The sequence below is a fragment of the Coturnix japonica genome, chromosome 8 (genome assembly GCF_001577835.2).
Source record: "Coturnix japonica isolate 7356 chromosome 8, Coturnix japonica 2.1, whole genome shotgun sequence".
Lineage (NCBI taxonomy): Eukaryota > Metazoa > Chordata > Aves > Galliformes > Phasianidae > Coturnix > Coturnix japonica.
The window spans coordinates 20,510,878-20,531,779 of NC_029523.1; the positions used below are offsets into that span (position 1 = coordinate 20,510,878).

Here is a 20,902-nt window from a genome sequence, read left to right on the forward strand (position 1 = left end):
CAACCTCTCTGCCTGAGGAATGAATTTGCTATGGAAATAGTGGGTAGATTCATGTATTTTTTAGTTTCCACACTAAAATTATGTGGTTCGCTTGCTGCTATTTTTAAAGGGTTTCTTGAAGCAAAAAAAAACCCAAACTCAACAACAAAAAGAAGCACCAACAACCCAGAAAATAATGGAGTTAACAAGCACGTAGGCTAGCAATGGAAAAAATGTTTTACAGTCAAATTAAGAAAACAAAAACAGTACGTTACATTAATCTCTCTTTTCACTTCCCTGCAAAATTTAGCATATTTTAATTAGTGAGTGTTAGTTACCATAGTTACCATCCCCATACTACCTTTGAAGTCAATTTTATTAAAATCCTGAATTTTTTTATTGTAGCACAGCTAAGCTTATGCAACATTTACAAGCATAACTTGTGTTATGTGCTATGATGTGTGTACTAAGACCAAGAGAAATCACAGCATTGTAGGTGACCTGTATGGGTGTGGGTCATAATAATAAACTAATAAATGACTTCTGACTCTTCTGAAGTAGAAAGTAAACATGACTGAGGAACAAGCAGGTCAGCTGAGACCAAAACACATTTCTTTCCAAATTAAGATATACAAGAAAAGAGAAAACTAGGGGGTAAAATCTTGCAGTAAAATTGCTTTTAAACTCCTTTTCATTAGCACTTTGTGTTGCTGATGATGCAGACCCATCCTGACTATCACAATAGTTACTGGCTATGGTTTTAAAAGTTCCAAACTCTTTTAATGCTGCTACTTCAGCAAAGGTAAGTCCCAGTGCTTGGGTAAGACAAAGTGGGCTCGCTGCTCATGGGCAGACATGCAAAGTTCAGCCTACAGGTGCTCCTGAAGTACCCCAGGAAAACAGACCAAAGTCTGTGAGAAGCTACTGCTGGAAGGTTTCCTACAGCCTCCTCATGGCACTGCCTTACTTGGGGCTACACTGTGCCAGAGCATGGCACACACCATGGCATCGCTACACACTGCCCTACCTAATCCAGCTCCCCAGGCTGTATGAATAGTGAAAGGATTGAGAATGATTTTACACGTCAAGATCACCTGCTGACCTAAATGCTATAAAATTCTTGGTATAATCTAAAATCCCAGCTTGCTGATTTTCACCTACTCCAGCACTTGACAGTGTCTCTCCTCCATTAACTATTCGAAGTAGACAGCTTCAACTTCTTTGGATGGATTCACCCTCAAACTTACTCAAAACTCAGCACCAAAATCATTTAATTGAAAACTGTTCCAGGAATGGAGACTTTGCATCCTTCTGAAACGCAGCAAATTACCTCATCATGAGCTGCACAGACTTTTAAAAACTTTAAAAAGAGAAGGAAAAAAAAGAGTTACCTAACCTATTTAAATAAAAAGTAGAGCATCACATTTTATAAAGGGACAAGGAAGAATATGGATGCATACAGGTATTGATGTGCCAGCCGTGGCAGGCAGGGAATTGCAGTCAGGATCTGATTGAGACGTGTTTGCTGTGATGGTGCAGGTGGGAAGCGCTAAGGGCAGCAGCTAGAGAGAGTGATTATTTACTGCAGTCAGAAAAGAATGCCTCCAATTAGAAGACAGTCACTGTTAACTTGTCAACAGATGCAGCCTGGAGTAGGAAACTTTTAAGAAGTCCCTGTACCTTGATTTGTTCCACCTTGCTTTGCAAAGTGATGAGCATTAGAAGTGGCTCCAGCAGGGTCACGTAAGGATCACGCTAAGGTATACATGCTTATGGACAAAACTGACAATGATTACATCGGACAGGAGCAAAAAAAGTTGCAAGTGGCACACCTGTTTCAACAGGAGAGACGGGAAAAACAGCTTTAGTGTTTAGATGAAAGGACACGAAAGAAATAAAAATGAAGGGTGTGGATGATCAGAAGGAAGACTCGAGCTCTTTCTGAAAAGCTGTCTTATTTATTTTATCCTCAGTGAGAAAGAGCAGTTAACATGCCACCTCAAGAAACTGCCTTACAGTGCAGCTCCAGCGCGCTGAGCTGTATTTTCCATTCAAGAGGTAAATAAAGTGATTCCTTTATTACTACGTAACATCAGTCGCCTGTTAACCAAATGCTGAACTTGTTATGGAACAGAAAGCTCATTTTAATATGTTTTCTATGGCTCAGCAGTCTACAGCTGCCCTTGTTGGGGGTTAACCTGCTTTGTTTCAGCCTTAGACTTTGGCTAACTTTTAAAATAGTTGAAGGTTCCCCAACCACACACACAGAGGCACAAGAAATGTGTACTGAGCTCAGAACAATCCCTCTGCTGTACTACTAACTACGTACTACTGTTGAAGTTGCCAGAAGACAGTATTTATCTCCCCACCATATCAAGTCTATCACAATTATGCGTTGTTCTGAGCACAACCAACACCCTACCCTTTTCAGCTCTTTCTGCCTTGAAGCATCCATAAAATTTCTCACTGATGTGCAGATTTCCAAACATCCAACCTCAACACAGAGATCAAAGAACTGCTCCTAGACTCCTTCAAATCAGGACAATTGTTTCGCAAATGATTTACAACACAAACTCCAATAAGAGTTTGCACTGCGGGTGTGAACATAAATCTATCTCTAGGTGAACTCCACTTGAGTGTCAGGATGGTAAAAATGTATACTTTTAATTCTTGTTTAAAGACAGTAGAAAAGTTGTTTCAAAAGCTTGATACAGTATCAGTACTCTTTCTCTACTCCTTCTTGATGTTGCTAGAGAGGAAAGCTAAGAAGTTTTTTCATACTCTAATTCCCACGTAACAACAGTATTAGATCATGGAAATATATATAAGCAGGTACCATTTTGCTTAGTTGAACAGTTTTGGAACATCAGCGTACAACCTGTTGAAACTCTACCAAGAAAATAACAGAGCATGTTGAAACTCAATGAAAATAAAAAGAAATTCCTCCTCCCACCTTCTTTTGTTTAAATTTAATATACATACTATCACAGTGATCCTAAAAACTGTTCCTAATGGGGAATCCCCAAACCAAAGCAGTAAATCCTTCAGGTCTCTGATACACTAATTTGTGAAGTTCCCCTTCAGAAATTCCACATCAACTCAGCATGTATACTTTAAAGATAAAAGCTATTTTACCCACTTTATTTACTTTACTTCTAACATACATTGTGATGCTTCAGGATTAGAAGTTCTATGCAAGTATGTTGCATGTTACTGCCTTTAAATTTACCTTTCTCTCTACAAAAGCAGGTTCCCTAACATCAGATTTGCTATAAAAAAAGATGTTTTAACATGTTTGCCACACAAACTTAATTGGTTACTAGAAACCAAAAGTATCTTCATGTAAGACCAACCTTTCTCCCCAGTGTTTTAACCACTATAAGGCAAACATCAACATCAAACATGTGGTGAGAAAGTGAAAACTCTGAAAGTAACTAGTCCTTTGGTTATAGCATGTTTAATTCAGTTATGGAATGTTTATATGGTAGAGAAAGGAAAGACGAACAGGAGTGAAGACTTGAGGAATGTTGAAACATGTAACTGACACATACACATTATATGTATTGAGATGGAGCACATGATAACAAAATAGTTGTATGTTTCTTTGTGTCCCTGGCTTAGTAGGAAAAGTTGCTGTAAAAACTAAAGTCTCTGAGGAGCAACTAATGTAGATCTCTAATATAGGTAACAAGTCGTTCTCTCTGAAGAAACAATGTATACTGCCTTGTTCTGTTTCAGAGAGATGAAACAAACTGTCTGGATGACTTCTCCTAGGAACAAACTCTGTTTGGGATCAGTGAATTGACAAAAGTGGGAGCACTTTCTGCTGGAAAACTGAGGCAACCTTGTAGGCTCACCACATGAGCAAAACAGTATTACTGAGAACTCCGAAACACTTTAGAAAGGGCACTTCGCTGGTAAGAAAGAGGAAGGCGAACTCCATGTGGGCAACCTTTGAGAAGAGGCCAAGCAAACCCCAAGCAGTGACAATGCTATCATCCATGTACACAGCAGGCAACATGCAAATAATTCACATATCAGTTCTCCTGGGCTATAGACAGGTCACACAAAACATGTGTTGGCATAGGACGACAAAAACTTTGCAGGAGAATCCACTCCTCTGTCAGCCTGTGTTATTCCTGAACTCTGGGGATTGCAGATATTCACAAACACTCTACAGGGAAATGACGTAAAAAGCTCTTCTGTTTCTTATTTGTTCAAAGCATCTGCCTATGGCCAGTACTGTAAGCAGGCCGCTGGTACAAGTCACTCTCTAACTCAGGGACTAGATGGACTACCAGCTGACCTACATCAGGAATTGTCATTTCCCAAAATAAAACAAAAACTGAGAAAACTCTAGTTTTACATGCCCATAGCACTAAGTTGCCCTGTTTGGGGATGAGAAGCAGGCATGGCCTTCGCAGGAGAACAGATCCCACAGCCCAGGCCATATTTGGGGAAATGGCTGTGGGCTGTATTTCTCCCCAGATGTGGAACGCAGAATCAGAAACCAGTGTCCTGTGAGCCACACAGTGACACTCTGCTTGTCCCATCCTATGGGACACCTCCAGACCAGCCAGCAGCTCGCTCCAAACACCCTCAAACTTTCTTCCCATGCCAGTTGTCAGGAGGACAGAGTTGTTTGTGGCTGCAAGGAAACTACAGAAAGTCTTCATGCTGCCAACAGGACACAACTTTGGGACCACAAAGCAGCACCATGGTTTAAATGGCCAAAGTATGGGTTTTTAACGTGCAGTTGAAGCGGTGCTCATAGGTGTGGAGATAATGTGTAAGAGAAACGTGGAGCAAACACACTGAGCACCACCAAACCCCACACATAAACCGTGCACAGCTCTGCTTCCCCCACTGCCTCCCAATTTGGGAAGTCGCTTAAACTAACAGAGCGGACAGAAACCAGCAACACTCTCCAATGTGGCAACATGAGCTACTAAGGTATAGAAATGACTCCATGTACTATAAATACGCTGGGTAGGGAAACCTACCCTTTTTTTTCATCCTCGGGGGGGGTCTCCCCAACCCAGCCCCCCACCCCGCGGTCCCCCCAGCACTTGCCCCGGTTTAGCCCTGGGGGTCACTCGCGGATGCCCCCAGCCCTGCCCCCTCTTCCTCCCCCCAAGGCTCCATCCCCCACCCACCCCCTCCCTCAGCCGGCCCTGCCCGCTCCCACCTGCCAGCGCCAGGATCTGGGCCTTGTGGAGCAGCAGGCGCTCCCCCCACTCTCCGGGGCTCTCGTCCTCGTCCTCCGCCGTCTCCTCTGGGTTGCGGTACACCGTGTAGACCTTCTGGTTATCGAAGTCGAGCTGGGACTTGGGGCTGAAGTCCTGCACGCAGGAGACGGGCAGCGCGTAGCAGACGTTGTCCTCCAAGAACCGCACAAAGGCGTACATGGTGCGGCGGCGGGCGGGGCGGCCGCGCCGGTCCCGCACTCCCCGCTCTGTTATTGTTCCTCAAAATCCTCCTCTGCGCTCGGCTGAGCTCGCCTGGCCGCGCCGCCAGCCGGGCAGCCCCAGAACCGGGCAGACACGAGCAATCCAGCGCGGAGCGACGCGAGCCGGGCTGAGGGGTGGGCGGGCGAGGGCCGCGCTGCCGGCGGGGGCACAGCGGGTACGGCCCTCCTGCATCGAATTCGGGGCTGCCCCGGCACCCTCAGAGCCGGGCGGGAGGCACTTCCCCTCCACCCCCCGGAGCAATCTTCGAGGTGCAGGGCCCGTCTAGAAGGGGGGCTGTCCTGCTCTGTGGGGGCAATACTTTCAGCAGTAGGGGAAGGTGGGTCACAGGCAGACAGCATCGCAGAACAATAGCAGTGCAATCCGAACATGCGTTGTTATGTCAAGGTCTTCAGAGTGATGCTACTGCTCTGTGGGGTGCAGAACCACCGATGGGTCACCAATGGTACCGTCCAGTGGTTGCTGTTGGAAGAACCCAGAGGTTCCCTGCCATCTCCCATGTGAAGATGTCCTATGCATGTGTATGAAAACAAAGCTGAGAGACCGCGCCATTCGTTACAATACAAATTCCCAATCTGCTGGAGACACGTTTATACTTGGCATGGATGTTTTGAGCTTTCTGTATGGAAATAATAATAATGCAATTGCACCAGTTACTCTTACCCCAGTGTCCAATGCTTATATCTGCTTTGCCCAACTAGTTTGGCAGCAAACTGACAAAGTGCAGAACTGTGTTAAGGCCAAACAACAGCACAATGAGCAACAAACAACAAGAGAGGGGTGTTGCTGTTTTTCTGCTTGCACAAAGCCAACACAAAATGAAACCAAAATACTTTTTATCTTTTCTGGTTTGCAAATCCATAAATGCCTGGAGTGGTATCTCTATACCCATTACACTGAGCTTAAACAAACTGAACTTTGTTTTTCCTAGCTATCTTTTATAGTCTTCTTAGAAATGGTACATGAGAGCAGACCACAACCCAGAAAAACAAAGTTTTGACTGAGCCCTGGAATTGCTTGCCCAGAGATTGTGGAGTCTCCTGCATGCTCCGAGATAACATGTCTGAGCATGGCCTTGTGCTACTAGAAGTCACAGAGTCATAGAATAACAGAACACGCTGAGCTCAAAGGGATCCACAAGGTCCCTTCCCACCTCAGCCATTCTGTGAGAGCATCAGAAACTCAGAAGTCTGTCTCTTAAGCCATGAGAACATAAGGAATGCATACAGGTATAGTTAAGCTGATACAAGTATTTCAGTAACAGGCTGTAAACTTCCCATACAATAATGGCAGCTTTATTATTTTAGCAATTACAGAGTTTTGCAAATACTTCAGCCTAAGATTGGGGATTTAAACACCAGTGCTTTATGTTAACAATAAAGTATTGCCAGACTGGTATGTAATTACAGGCAAATATAAGTCTGCTACAAAGTATGGATGACAAATGTACTCTAGAAGCGAGGCTGCAAGGGAAATGAAATTCCAGCAACGATTGTGTTGCTGATCAAACAATAGCAGCTGCTTTGCTGATTCTGTCTCCTCCACCTCATGTTATGATGGAGGCAGAGGGAGCTGCAAAGAGATGTCAGGATGGGCTGATGGCCAGAATTACTCCACTGTTAAAATTGCATGAAGGACTATTTTGTCCCACTAAGTTCAGTGGCCAGTGAGGGATTCGGTACGCCGAATCTTACTCGTACTCTATTTCCTCTGGAGCTGAAATGTATTTGCACCATTTAAGACTGCTGCCAAGGGAAAGGAAAACAAAAATGGAGACATGAAAAACAATAGGAGAACTAAGAGAAGCTAAGGATGCAGAAGTAAGGATAGACCTTGAAGAAGGAAGGTTCTCATCAGCCTGGCTAATTTGCCCCAGTGAAAGAAAACAAAGCATTTATGTAAAGGCAGCTTGCATCACAGTGTGTTTTTTTGTTTTCTTCTTTAAAAAACAGAACATTCTAAATTAGCATTTGCAACATTTTACACCTGAAGGTTCAGTTACAGCAAAGTCTGTAAAGATCTTTGTGTCCGTGGTAAAGAAAATGTCTCAAATCCTTTAGAAAAGCTGTTCTACAGTTCCTCACCAAAGGATATTTTTTGGGAACAGATTAAGGGTTGCAATGATAAATGTGTGCTTACACTTGGTTCCCAGCACACACATTGAGCCAGAAGGCATTATAATGCTAAAGAATTAATAATGACCCCATACATTTCTCTTCTGCCTGCAAGGAACTGCGTTAATTTTTGGCTCTGAAATCTATAAATAATCTGCATCGGTTAGCTGTGAAGCAGAGGAAGAGATTGGTTTAAGCACAGAATGCACAACATCAGCTCTCCTTTCTCCTTCACGCCTTCCCCATTCACGCCAGTTGGTTGAGAGTTGTCTAGCCAGAGAATATGGCCTCAAGTTTACAGATGTCAAGCTGTTTTATGGGTGTGTGTTTTAAAATGCATTGTTAAGGGAATAACTGGATCCTCACCAGATTTAGATCCTGTAGCAATTTCAGCCTTTTAGAAACAATGCAACCCTGCTGAGAAGGAGATTGTCATATTTTCAAAATACAAATGAAGCCTCAGCTTTAAAAAGTGAAAGTGTCACTCCAAGAGTCAGGAAAACCACAAAGCACATCCCCAGCCCTTCTGGGACTTGTGAGTGGCTGTTTCCTGGAACATAACCTATATTTTTCTGCTGCTGTTTTTCTTGAAAAGTAAAAGAAGAGTGCTAAGGAAAAAGCTGATGCCTGCTGTTTTGATGTGTTCTCACATAAAAATACAAAATGAAAAGCTAATGGTACCAATAATAGTTACGCAGGTGCTAAATCTCTTCCACAGCAAAACATTAAAATTAGGCTCATCAGTCACATTACTTCTACCTTTTATACCAAAACCTTGAGGGACGCCATATTGACTTTAAATCCACTGATGAAGAAATTCCAATCTTCTTTTATCCTTCAGATGAAGGGGCTTCACTACTACCTGCCTACCCAGCAATAATTATATGCCAGACTGCTGTAGGAATCCTTATTTAGATATGTGGTTTAGAAAATTTTATTGTTTTCTTCTGAATTTATTCCTTTTCCAAGGAATAAGTTTCTTAAACAATTACCTTAAAGCTCAAATGCACCCTGAGAGATGTGTTCACAATTATTCAGACAATTTGCTGTATTTTAGCAACAGTATTTAAAGTCATAAGCTTAAAGACTCTTAACAACAGTCAGGAACTGAAGACTACTCGAAAGCTTATCTATGTATACATATTCAATCCACTCATAATCTGGTTAAATTTTGATCAAGAATGTGATCTAACAGGTGGCCAGAAAATAACTCAAGTTGATTTCTTCCACAGTATAACTCATTTTCTCTCATGACAAAGTGTAAGATAAAGTCATTTCCAGGTGTAAATAAACAAGTCTCCATATGAAAAAAGCCATATACAACTTCTTGGTATTTTGAACTGGAGAGGATAGCTGGAAGAGGAGAATCTACTGGTAGGCAGAGCAAGGCAGGCATTCCCAAAGGTTGGTCCTGCTTTAGCTTTTCAATGTTTAACTCCCAAGACAACATTTTCCTTTCAGCATCATAATGACTACACAAAATTCAAATGGAACAAATAAAGCCCAGTTGCTAAACAATTCTACAAGACAGACAAGGAAAATGCTTCTGTCCAGACATAATTTCCAAAGTGCTCCAATACCAAGAGGAACGTACTGAGATTACCTAGATAAATTCTTAAGATTTCATCTCTTGAAATCTACGGCCTTAAACCATCCCCAGAAGAGAAGGAGCAGTGCTGCGAGGCTGTTTAGTCTCAGCTCCTGAGAGTGGTCTAACCTTTCTTGGGGCTAAGGATGCTACTCAATCTTCTTTTACATTAAACTCGCATGTCCTAACAGAATACTCTTTCAAAGAAATGAAACCTCAAAAACACTTTATGGCTCTATTCACACGAGACATTTATTTCCTGGAGGTAGCTGGTATATTCTGTAGCATGACAAAGTAATGTTTAAGCAAGGGATCACTGGAGGAGGTGCTTTCCTTGCTGTTATTGGCTGGCTGGAGAAAGCAAGGGCCAAAGAAAGTGCCAGACAGTCATTAACTGCTGAAACTTCCCAATCCAAAGATCATCATTACAATTATAAAGATAGAAAATAATTATATTCTTTGGATTTCTGTCTTCATTGAAAAGACAAAATTCCAATGACTGCTGCTATGAATACTGATACTGCAGATACTGTAAGATACTTATCTTTCCCATTCTGGCAGGCTATAGGATAGGTATGAGACTGGCAGCCCTTCAAGAACGGGTGCCAGACAGTATTTTCCTTTTCCAAATTACAGGTTGAATCTGCTCACAGAAATTCAACAGGAATAAGGAGGTGCTGGCAGTTAGCATGATCTTGCCTTGGCATGGGGCAAAATCTCTCCCTGCTCCCACCCAGTTATTCACTTGGTGAGAGCCAGAAACTGGGTCTTTCTAATCATGGTGACTTCCAGCTCCCACCCTGTCATGTGCCATTCAAAAGCTTGCCAAACACCATCCTCTGTATTCCAGCAGTATGCTGTATTCTACACTATAAACATGCCTGAGAGGAAAGCAGGGAAGTCAACACTTTCTTTGAGCTAACTCAGACATCGACTCACCCTTAAAATATGTCTTTTCAGTACCGCTGCCACCATCTTCAAGAGCTGTGCTGAGCACATGGCTGCAGTTGCAGTCCTCAAGAACTTACTACCATCCACTGACAGTTTCAGCCCACATATTTTCACTCTATCTGGAGCTCTGGAAATTTGATTTGAAATATTGTTTTCTTTTATTTAAACCATACTTTTTTTTTTTTTTTTTTTTTTTTTTTTTTTTCCCCCTGGCATTTCATAGTTATTTTACTAGTATGACTGTAGCTTTACCTATATACATTTTGCAGTGCTGCAGTAATGTCATTCCTTCCATACCATATATATTCAAAGGGACTTAAATTTGGCAAGGTCTCAATTCTATGTAACCTTCAGTGTAAATTACAGTTACTCCACACTTCCCATGATTATATTATGCATCAGACAGAGATTCTGAGTAAGACAGTAGTCATGACCCTTTTCATATTTCCACTTCATTTTGTTTTTTGTTTGTTTTCACATCTCTACAGCACTGTTCTATCTTTAACCAGCATTTATATCTCATACTGGCAGGGAAAACAATCCCACAGCCCTTTTCTGTATAGGCCAATACTGACTTAGAGGTTTACAAAAATAATATGAGATGCGTGCAGAAGAAAACAAAGTCAGCTACTACCAACTGCATTTTTCCAGAATGGTACCTCCATATACACAACACTTTTATTTTCCTTTGAAAGTCTGATTTCAGCAGGAGACAGGACAGATTTTAGAGCTGAGTTCTAGGTTTATTGGTAAGGTTCTTGACAGTCATCATCATCATCATCAGGAATGGGGTTTGCATAAGTGAGGACAAAGTCAAAACTGCTTAATGTGACATGTTGTCATAACCCCATGCTTTGTAATTTATACTCATGTTGCTCTTTCTAATCCTTTCCAGGGCTAGCAATAGTTCAGTATGAAGTGAGTTTTTAGAAAGTATTTCCAGGAATTAATGCTCACATCTTACTACTTCAGAAGACCAGATCAACTTTTCTACTTCTAATGAAAGTCATGGTTGGAGATGGGCCAGCAACTCCTTTGAAGAACCTCAACTAATGTGAGCATGTAAAATCCCTGTTGCGGAAAGTGAATGGAGATAACAGAACAGGATAATCCCTGGAATATTTTAGCTTCCTCTGCTGTGTCTCATTAATAACCATATTGAAATTAATGACACATAATTTGTCATGTTTGGCAAACTGAATGTTAAACTGCTAGAAACAGAACATGCAACTGGTCACTCCTATGCAAATCTTTCCTACAGTCCAGGAACCTCTTCACTTCTACTAAGGAGCAGATATCACTATTAATTCAGAATGGAATTGCACCTGCTCTGCACAAGTACATGAATTAAAACAAAACAAAACAACAACAAGAAATCAGCTCACAAGCATTAACTGGAAAGGCTTGCTGTCACCAAAGTAACAGAAATTTGTAACACGCTTTAACTATGACAGGAATTCCTCTAGTTCCTAAGGACGGCTTAACATCAGTTAACATCACATAACAAAGGAAATTGGCAATCATCTTTGCCCCATTTGCAAGGAAGTTGTTTCCCCCAAAGTAGAAAATGCTGTAGGAATCCAAAAAGACAAGAAGAGTTTGAATCCACCAGGCACTTCATGCTTCGCCAATATCTTCCACAAAAGTATGAACAACATCTACTGTATTTAACATTCAGGAGAATCACAGTCTTTTCTAAAGCGTGATCAGAAAGAGGCACCTTCCTAGCCTGCCACTGTGTTTCTCATAACAAAGGGAGCTTGTTTCATGAAGAAATACCTTGTACTAAAATATTGTAGGTAAACTCTGGTTGTTTTTGTTTTCTAAACAAAGAGGAGAATTCTCAAGTTTGAGGTTCCCTTTAAGCACTCTTCTAACACGAATATGTTTAAAGATCCTCTATCAAGTTCATGCGTGAAATGTCTTCCAGCCGTTAGTATATTTCTATGCAAATACAACCATGAAAGCTAATAACTGAAATCTGCATTTTTTTCACATTTTCAGCATATTATACAAGTTCTATTCTTTCCCGTTTTGTAACTCACATTAGTGTCTTATCAATAAAACAAAACTCAGGTTATATTGCCTCCTGCTTAAATTTTCCACAAACATCAAAGCTGGACATTTGAATAAGCAATTTAATGTACACATTTTTATTCAGTTCAATATACTGATATTCTCCTGGTAGGAATAAGAATTCTGCAGAATGACTGCAGAGAAACACACCATTCCGAATATGAATTGGAATATTCTTGCAATGCTTTTCAGTGAGGATGGTGTGATATTAAGATTAGATCCTGCATATAATCAAATTTTGATGCCTGTACACACAGTCTGGTATTTCTATTTCTTTATAAGGTTTGTATGCAAAAACACAGCAGTCAAATATTTTGAACGTACACTGTCTGCACATCCTACACAGTCCAAACTGATGAAAAAATAATGTCAATGAAAATAAGAAATGGTGGAGCAATGCGGTATCCAGACTTCGCTAAATTCATCATAACTACTTTTTACTATTATGAGGCCATAAAATACTGCAAATCAGTCCTTCTAGAACAGCTAAAATACACAGGGCTTATGTCCACTCCTAAATTCAATTCTGGTGTACAGATTGACTCTTTTGGAGCTGTAAATATTTCCATAATCTTCTGAACTCTCCGATATGATACACACAGCAGTTCTTCCAAATGGCCTATATCTTCCAAATTCACTCCCTTTTTATTTACCAGTACATGCAAGAGGTAATAAAATAGAAAAGATGAGAGGTGGAGAGACAACACAGATTATATTACATGCAGAGGTGTTACTACTGAGAATAACCACAATTTTTAGTGAGCATAAATAGAAAGGAAACCTAGTTTTTATCCAAACCCACAAGAGATACAAAAAAAAACCAAAACCAAACAACCAAACAAAACCACCCACCACCACCACCAAAAAGCACAGAACAAAAGAAGCCTGTATTTTGTTCAAGAGATGGAATAGAAATAGCACGTTGCAGTAGCTCAAGATACTGCTTTAAGTAGTCAGCTGGCTGGAGACTGTGATAGATAAATGCTGCACAAATATGTATGCAAACCTCTTTTCAAGCACAGAGATATCCTTACCAACCGGCCAGCAAGGCCAGGCATGCACCACAGTGCTGTCTCTCATCTCTTACCAAATGTCTCCCAATTGTGTTCCTCATCTGGCTGAAGAGTTTCAGACCCCCACTCCATAGTTGTAAACATCTTTTTCTTCATGAATTCCCAGGTCAACCCCTCCCCAACAAAATATATGTTTCTACTAATCTTAGGGTCATTGTACAGTATTATAGTTTACTACTTCTTGATCACTTCTGAAGGTAGAAGCACAGCAAGTAACCAAGCTACAGCAAGCTAACTCAGTCAAACTGAGAGCAAACTACTGTGGATTAACTCACGTTTGCCAGTTGTAAGAACACATACATGGGCAGCAACTGTAAATCAGCTGATTTGAGGGAAGCAGTAATTTATGTTGGGGTCTGTATCCTAGAGAAATGTATTGCTGAAGTGGGAAACAATAAATGTAACCAACAATTAGACTTGCTCTTAAATTCCTTAAATACCTCCAAGGTAATGTTTCCCCAGACGAAACATTCTCAAGAAGCAAATTCACTGCTTCTTGCTCTGCATTACATGTTTTGGCTTGTCTGGATTTTGAAAGGAACACAAGTTTTTGTATGTAAGTTCCATTTTTTAAGTTTAGAAAATTTTGATATGATTTATCAAATTATAGCTAGGCAGTTAAAATATATTCTATATACTTCAGCCTTTGGATGATATATAAATACACACAGAGACACTCCTACAAGGCAATTTGTCTGCCAATCTGAAAAATGCTAATGTTATAGTCAATAAGTCAGCAGTCTGCAGTGTTAAATGATGAGATCAGAAAAAGACCTAGTTCACATTCAATATGGATGTAAAGATCATTAAAATTTGCAGTGTTCTATGTAGGACAATAAAATTCAAAGACAACTGTACTCTGCCCCAATAATCACGATCTGCACAGCACTTTCAGGTGTTGTTACAGAGATTAAAAACACAAAAACAGAGCAGAACAGCTCAGCATCAGATAATCACAAGCAATTCTATGTCAGCGACAGACAGCTGGAGACATATGCCAGCAATATTGCAAAAGTGGTAAAATGGAGATTTCATGACAGCAAGAACGTGGGATTCATACATTAAGCTGAAACTCAACCAAAACCATTGAAACTGTTGTTCACAAGTAACAGCTCTCTGTCACAGCGTTCAGAAAGTCTGGCATTTGGCATAAAAAAAAGTACTTAGAGCAAACATTAAATAGAGGAATGTACTACTTCCCTGTCTAATATTTTGCATATCGAACATTTGGATGCTTTCAACTGATTTGTATGCTTTCATTTGATTATCTTGGGTGAACAGATTGGAATTCTTTTTCCGGAGCAGGTGGGAGAGGTGTCCGGTTATGCACCAAACTCATATTTTGGGAAAATTCTATAACAAAAAGCACTTTCATGGAATTCTATCCATAAATATTTGTTTAAACAGTTTCAATTCAAAATAAAAGTATTTTATAAAACTAATGATGAATATCCTTTGGTTTCATTTAACTTGAGTCACTCTGTTTTTCCCTTCACCTTAAGTTTCAAGTATCCATCAACTATCGTGTTTCCCAATACTCTCACTTCTTTAAACATCCACTGCTAAAAACTGAGTATATCCAAGAAAGAAGCTAAGAAAATACTTTTATATTTATTGTTTTGAATCGGAAGAGTGAGAACAAGGAAAAACACTCTCACCTGGGATGCAAAAATAATCTATTTTTCCACCATTTTCTTTATATTTAAGCTATGCTTATATACCTTCTCTCAAAAAATAAATACTTAATATGGTAACTTTTGAAAGCCAAGCACAGAGTCTCCAGCTTGGGGCTGTACTGAGCCCCAGTGAACCACCATGCTATCCAAACTGAGGCACAAAGCCAGCAGACCTGGCCTGAGAGGCTCACAGTGATACAGAGCCAATGTTTCAGTAATACAGAGAGTATGCATGGTCTGCCTGCTGTCACAGGGGATGGCATCTGAGACCGTCCTATATCAGTTGATTAAAGTCTGCTTTAACCTGTGTTTGAGGGTGCTACCATGCAAAAAACATTATAGTGGACTCCATGCTTCTCTCATCTCCAGCTGGAAGACTGCCCATCAGATGGGCACTACTGGAGAAACACAAAAGCCACTTTGCAAAGCCTCACCTTACTGAGGCCAGAATGCTGACTGCTGCAAAAAACATGAATCAAGAGTAGAGCGGAGCGTAGACTACATTAATCAGAATGATCACTGTTGCAAGATCTGCTAAGAACAAAGAAAACAAATCTGAAGAAAGTTAACACTAGAAACCATTTGCACGGCTCTGTGAGTCAGCTAACGAAATAACCGTCAATTGTAGACATGAACCTTTTGTGCTTTCATGCAATTTAAATATAAAGTAATTTGCATTCAGGAATCCGAGTCTCCCAGAAAAAAAGATTAACAATTGGACTCACTTTCTTTCCACAACCTTTTTTCTCCCTTCCTTCCCCCGAGGGGTGGCTATGATAAGGTCACCTTATTAATGCAGATCCTCTGTTTTTCAGAAAGCAGCCAGGAGTTTAAGTGTTTCACTGTGAAATGATCTATGAGATGAGAACAGTCCATTTTTTATCCTTGATTGATCATTTCAGCATGTATAACAGCAAATCCTAAGGGACGCTGCTCAAATCCCTGCTTCAGAATGACCTAGAGACTCAACACTGAAAAGTGTTGCGCTCCACTACACAATCCTTCATCGTTTTTTCTTAACTTAGCATTTTGCTCAGGACAGGATAAAGTTGATGTGCATCATTACAGTTCTCTACAGGAAAAAAAAAAAAAAAAAGAAAGGAAAAAAGAAAAAAAAAGAAAAAAGGTCTTATAAATAAATGGAAGTTTTTAACAGTTGAGAGTCATGTGTCCCTATAGCCAGAGGAGGAACAGAGGCAGCAGACAGTTAAGACTTTTTCTCCAGACAGAACGTCAGGAAGATGCCTGTGATCTCAGTTCAGGTGTCACGGCTTCTCATTTCCTCGCTGGCCACCAGACACCTGTTTCCCTGCTCTTAATAACATCTGATGGGAACTGCCTAGTGCCAAATCAGGAACTCTGCCTCTTGTATGATGAGCTGAAAATAAAGCTATTCTCTCACTCATTTTTATATATCTTTTTTTAAGCTATTCACTGTGTATAAACTTCATCTCAGCTCCATTGTTGGGTTACTCTTCTCTATTCTATGCACTTCCAGCCACCAAATCTTTATTTTGCTTTTTTTTTTTTTTTTGGGGGGGGGGGGGGGGGGGGGTGACTTTTTACTGACGTGCACAGAGTCCTTAAATAAATCATTATGAATATAATTAGCAATGGCTGGATTACAAAGGATTCTGGAGTGCTTGTAAATTAGTAGGCAGGCAAGCCTACAGCTGCCAACAGCTGATGTAATATTTTATAGTATTATTTTCCAGATTGCAGAAGGGACAATCATTGTCCTTCCCTGTATGTTGTTGGTTGTTTGGTTTTCTTTTAGGCTGACAAATGATTAAACAATGTGATGCTTGCACAAATTTCCCAGGGAAACACCTGGTGAAATTTAAAGGCAAAGGTTCTCTATGCCTATAATTCCCAAACACATATACAGAGACCAGGAGAGACAGAAGTCTGAGACATCAGCAGAAGAAAGGATTTGGGAAAGAATCCATAGGGTTATCTCTTTGTTCTCAGGAGTATTTCTGAGCAGTTGGGCATTATATCCATTTAAAGAACTACCCCATCTTAGACTGTTTGACACTGCTCTCCCTAGTTTTTTTTTCTTTACTCATAAATGCTAAACTCAGTCTTAGACTGTTGTATCGTGGTAACACAATCTATTAATTCCTGTAATCATCTGATAGAGCAACGTTAATTACAGAGACTTTTTTATAGGCCACACATATACTTGCATCCCCTTATAAAATGCCAACCCACTTCCTGTCCAGAAATGATTACAATCATAGAGGATGATCCTGCAAATACCTCTGTAGGACAGAACATTTGCAACCACATTTATGTCCAGTTAAGCTACCAGCAATTCACAGGCACTGGACAAAAAGCTCTGATTCACATCTATGAGAAACACCCCACGATGACAGACTGCCTGTGTGATTATGCAGAACAAGCAGTAAGTTCCCCTCAGAAGTATGTTCTAAGAATAAAAAGGAAATTCAGAGAACTGTATCAGGAAGGCCTTGTGTAGTTAGATGATGATAACGATGATGTGGGGGAGTGTTTGGATTTCAAGTGATACAGGAGATAATTGCTGAGATGTAGCAAAGACAAGATTTGGATGTGGGCCTCAGCAGGGACAAAAGGCTTAGCACTGATATAGAAAAGACTGGGAAGCAATAAAAGGATTCAAGGAGCAAGACGTTTAGTTGCCAGCAGCAGAAGAGGTTCTTAGCTTCTGAGTTGTATTTTGGTAACTGCTTTTAGACCCAAGAAGACCATACAGAAGATGATGTCCACAAAAACTCTCTTAAAAGCCAGTCGTTACAAATCAGTCTGCTAGGCTCAATCCCTGAGCTATGTGACTGTTTCAGAAAGTGAGTAGGTGGTGCAAGCCATGCAATGAGTGAGGTAATTTTACAAATACCATAATTAAGTAGCTGAAGTAGTAACCCTGAGATGAAATGACCCTGAATTTATGGGATATGCTATTCCTTGGAAACTGCCTTTCATTTACCTCACTTTTAGGCACTGATATATTCCTTTTGAAGGGATGAGTGGCACATATTGTAGATGTTTTGCCTAAGAAGTGATATTTCATTAATTGAATGTTATTTAATAAAATCTAATAGTTTCAAAAAGCACAGCATAAAAAACTTATTTGTAATTTATTACTAATTGATATTTAAAATCCACTTAAAATATCAATTGTCATCCAGTAATAGCATGGTCTGAATACTTATTCCATTTTATTTACCTTATGTCTGTTCCATTTCATGGACAAAGAGAATTTTAAGACACATTAGAAAACCATTTCCAATGAGAAACATCCAAAAATGTCAAAAGAAATCTCTCTTCATTCCTACCCCAAACTCCCTCTGTGTATCCCCCTCTACTAGTAAAGACCTGAATTTAGGGAGAGCATTTGCTGCAGTCTCCATTTATTATCATCAAGCCTTACATTTTTCCACATGGAATGAAACTCTCCCTAAAAAATTACCATTACCATGCAATGATCCAGGAGCAGAATAAAGCAAGAATAGTGTCAAAATGTCTGGCTCTGGTGTAGAGCATTATAAGGTCAGCTATCTGCTTGCCAGTCAGAGTGACTATTTTTACAGTGCAGTGTTAACTGAGACAGGGACTGCTAACTATTCCAAGGGTTGTGTTAAGGCTCTTGGTATGCCCAATGGGAACAACAGCCTTCTAGCAGCCTGAAACAACTCACCTCACGCTGAGTTGCCTGTCTCTCAACCTGTCTAAATATCTTACTGCCTGTTGAAATCAAAAGGTGTACTTTCAATAATATCTTTCTGCAAATAGCTAGATCTTTGTAAAAAGCACATTGTATTTCCCAAAGTGAATGATTTCATTTTAAAACCTATTGTTATGTTACCAAAGAATACGGCAATAAATTGTATGCATAGCCAAAGAGACGCTACCCCTAACAAACTACAGCTGGAAAGCACAAAGGTAGCCTAAGAGAAGAAATGTGGAAACTAAATGAAACAGGAAGCAATTAAATGAGATCTTCATTTGGACAAAAATATTTGCAACATATGAACTGAAGAATTTTTACTGTCCATTTCTTTTCAGCAGCACTAATTTGCACAACAATGGGAAAGATAGAGATGGAACCAGGAATGGCAATAAGTCAAAATACAACCAGGCAACAAATACAACAAGCAAGCATGTATCACAAAATACAAGGCACTATTGCAAAGGCAAGGTGGAACAATTGCACATCTTGGGATAAAATACATAATTCTTGTTCACATTTATATTACTGGGTTGTGTGGTGTTTGTTGGTATGGCCAATCTATTTATTTGTTTGTTTGTAATTTGTATGCAATATACTGAGTTGAGCCTGGTTTTCATTGAAATCAATAGACTAATTTTTTTTAATGACCTTCACCTAATGCTTATATACCACTCTCTTGGCTCCGCGAGGGATTTGAGGATACAGGGAAAATCAAACAGCAACAACAAGAAAATCAACCAAAATAAAAGAACCAGATTAAAAGAAAAAGGAAAAAAAAAAAAAAGCCTATACAAGCTGTCTTCAATTATTGACAGCTTTTTGAATTATTACAGTTAAAACTGACATGCCTCCTTGAACAGCAGTAAAGCATTTTAAAGCTAATAGAGCAGTTGAAGGGCTCGGGTTTTGGACTCTGTTTTGGACTCTATTCCTAACATAAAACTGTAGTGTTTTGATTCAATGAAACTTGAACAATTAGCAATCACACAGTTGAGCAGCTGACATATTCAGTACAGCAATCCCAGGCAGTATCCTACACTTGCTACTAGATTTATTTGACAGAGCATTTGTTTTTCAAATCTGAGTCAAAATGGATTTTGTAAACAGAATGAGATTAATTAAATACATAAATTCAGGAATTGGGGGGGGGAAAGGGGAGGGAAAGAAAGAAATTTATTTTTCAGATCACTCTTTACTGGGCAGTTTGTGTATCTAAGAAGAAGCTACTGACATCAAGAGCAAAGATTCCTGCACTCACATCAGGGAGAGAGTGGTTTTTGTACTCATTTTTCTCGACTTTAGCTGTCTGAAAGCTGTGCAGTCCAAGAAGCTCCTTCCCAGACAACTGGGAAAGACATACATATCTAGGGAGAAACAGAGGTTCCTTACATAAAGAAAGAATAGGCTGCTCTCAGGAAGGTCTGAGATCATATTCTTTTCATGAAATTTCTCAGAATTCAGAAAGCAAATATAGAAGAGCATAAATACATGTTTTCAGTCTTCCATACTTGTTCATGTTTTCTTTTATACCAGAGTCTACAAATATCACAGAAGAAGGAAAACGTGATGAAAATTATACAGACCTCAGCAAAGAGTCCCAAACTGAGGTGTTGTGGTGCAAACCTCTTTCTGGAAGCTGCATTTTTTGGGAAGTGTAGAGAGGCAACCCTGAGAAGTTAAGTATGGGATGTATCCCCTGGGGCAGATGGAAAGGGGCAGAGAACAAACCAGCAAAACCACCACTGCTCCTCTTTTATCATCCGCTGTGAAACTCAGCAGTTACAAGGGCTAAATGTAATTGCACCACTGCAATTCACGTCAGTGCCCCTGCTCGAAACAGCAAGTCTTCAAAAGCAGCACATTCACACAACAGGAAGGACAAATGGAAAGTGGAAAAAAAAAAAAAAAAGTTCAAGTCAGAAGTGCTCGTCATACTTGGCTCCTCTGGCACTGTTCCTCCAGAACGTTGTTCTCTGCCAATGTCTGCAGACAGACTCACTACCTTCCAGCTAGCCCAAAAAGGATAATCTACGTCAGCACCTGCAAAAATCACATAATCCTTTTCCATCAGGATTAATATCCAATGCCACACTAGTCTGATATGTACAGGATGGAGTCTGACACTTGTTATAAAGGTCACACAAGGAAACAATCTCTGCTGTCTTCAAACCAAAATCCATAGCTGACTGATTTCCATTCCCTCCACTGTATGTGTTAAGGAGGCAATCATCATCATCATCATCTTTTCTTTATTTATTCCAGTAA

At 40.1% G+C, this 20,902-nt stretch overlaps 1 protein-coding gene across 8 annotated transcripts in view; it reads right to left on the reverse strand.

Annotated features, from left to right (window-relative positions):
• Window positions 1-20,902, reverse strand: part of LOC107317605 (BEN domain-containing protein 5-like) — an 801,512-nt gene that overhangs the window by 324,183 nt on the left and 456,427 nt on the right. The window contains exon 1 of one of the 8 annotated variants that reach the window (XM_015870496.2): window positions 5,168-5,520. The exons of the other annotated variants lie outside the window; for them this stretch is intronic. Within the exon in view, the coding sequence (XP_015725982.1) occupies window positions 5,168-5,387 (220 nt within the window). The 5' untranslated portion in view covers window positions 5,388-5,520. Of the gene's footprint in view, window positions 1-5,167; window positions 5,521-20,902 lie in introns of those variants that run through there. 8 annotated transcript variants of the gene reach the window in all.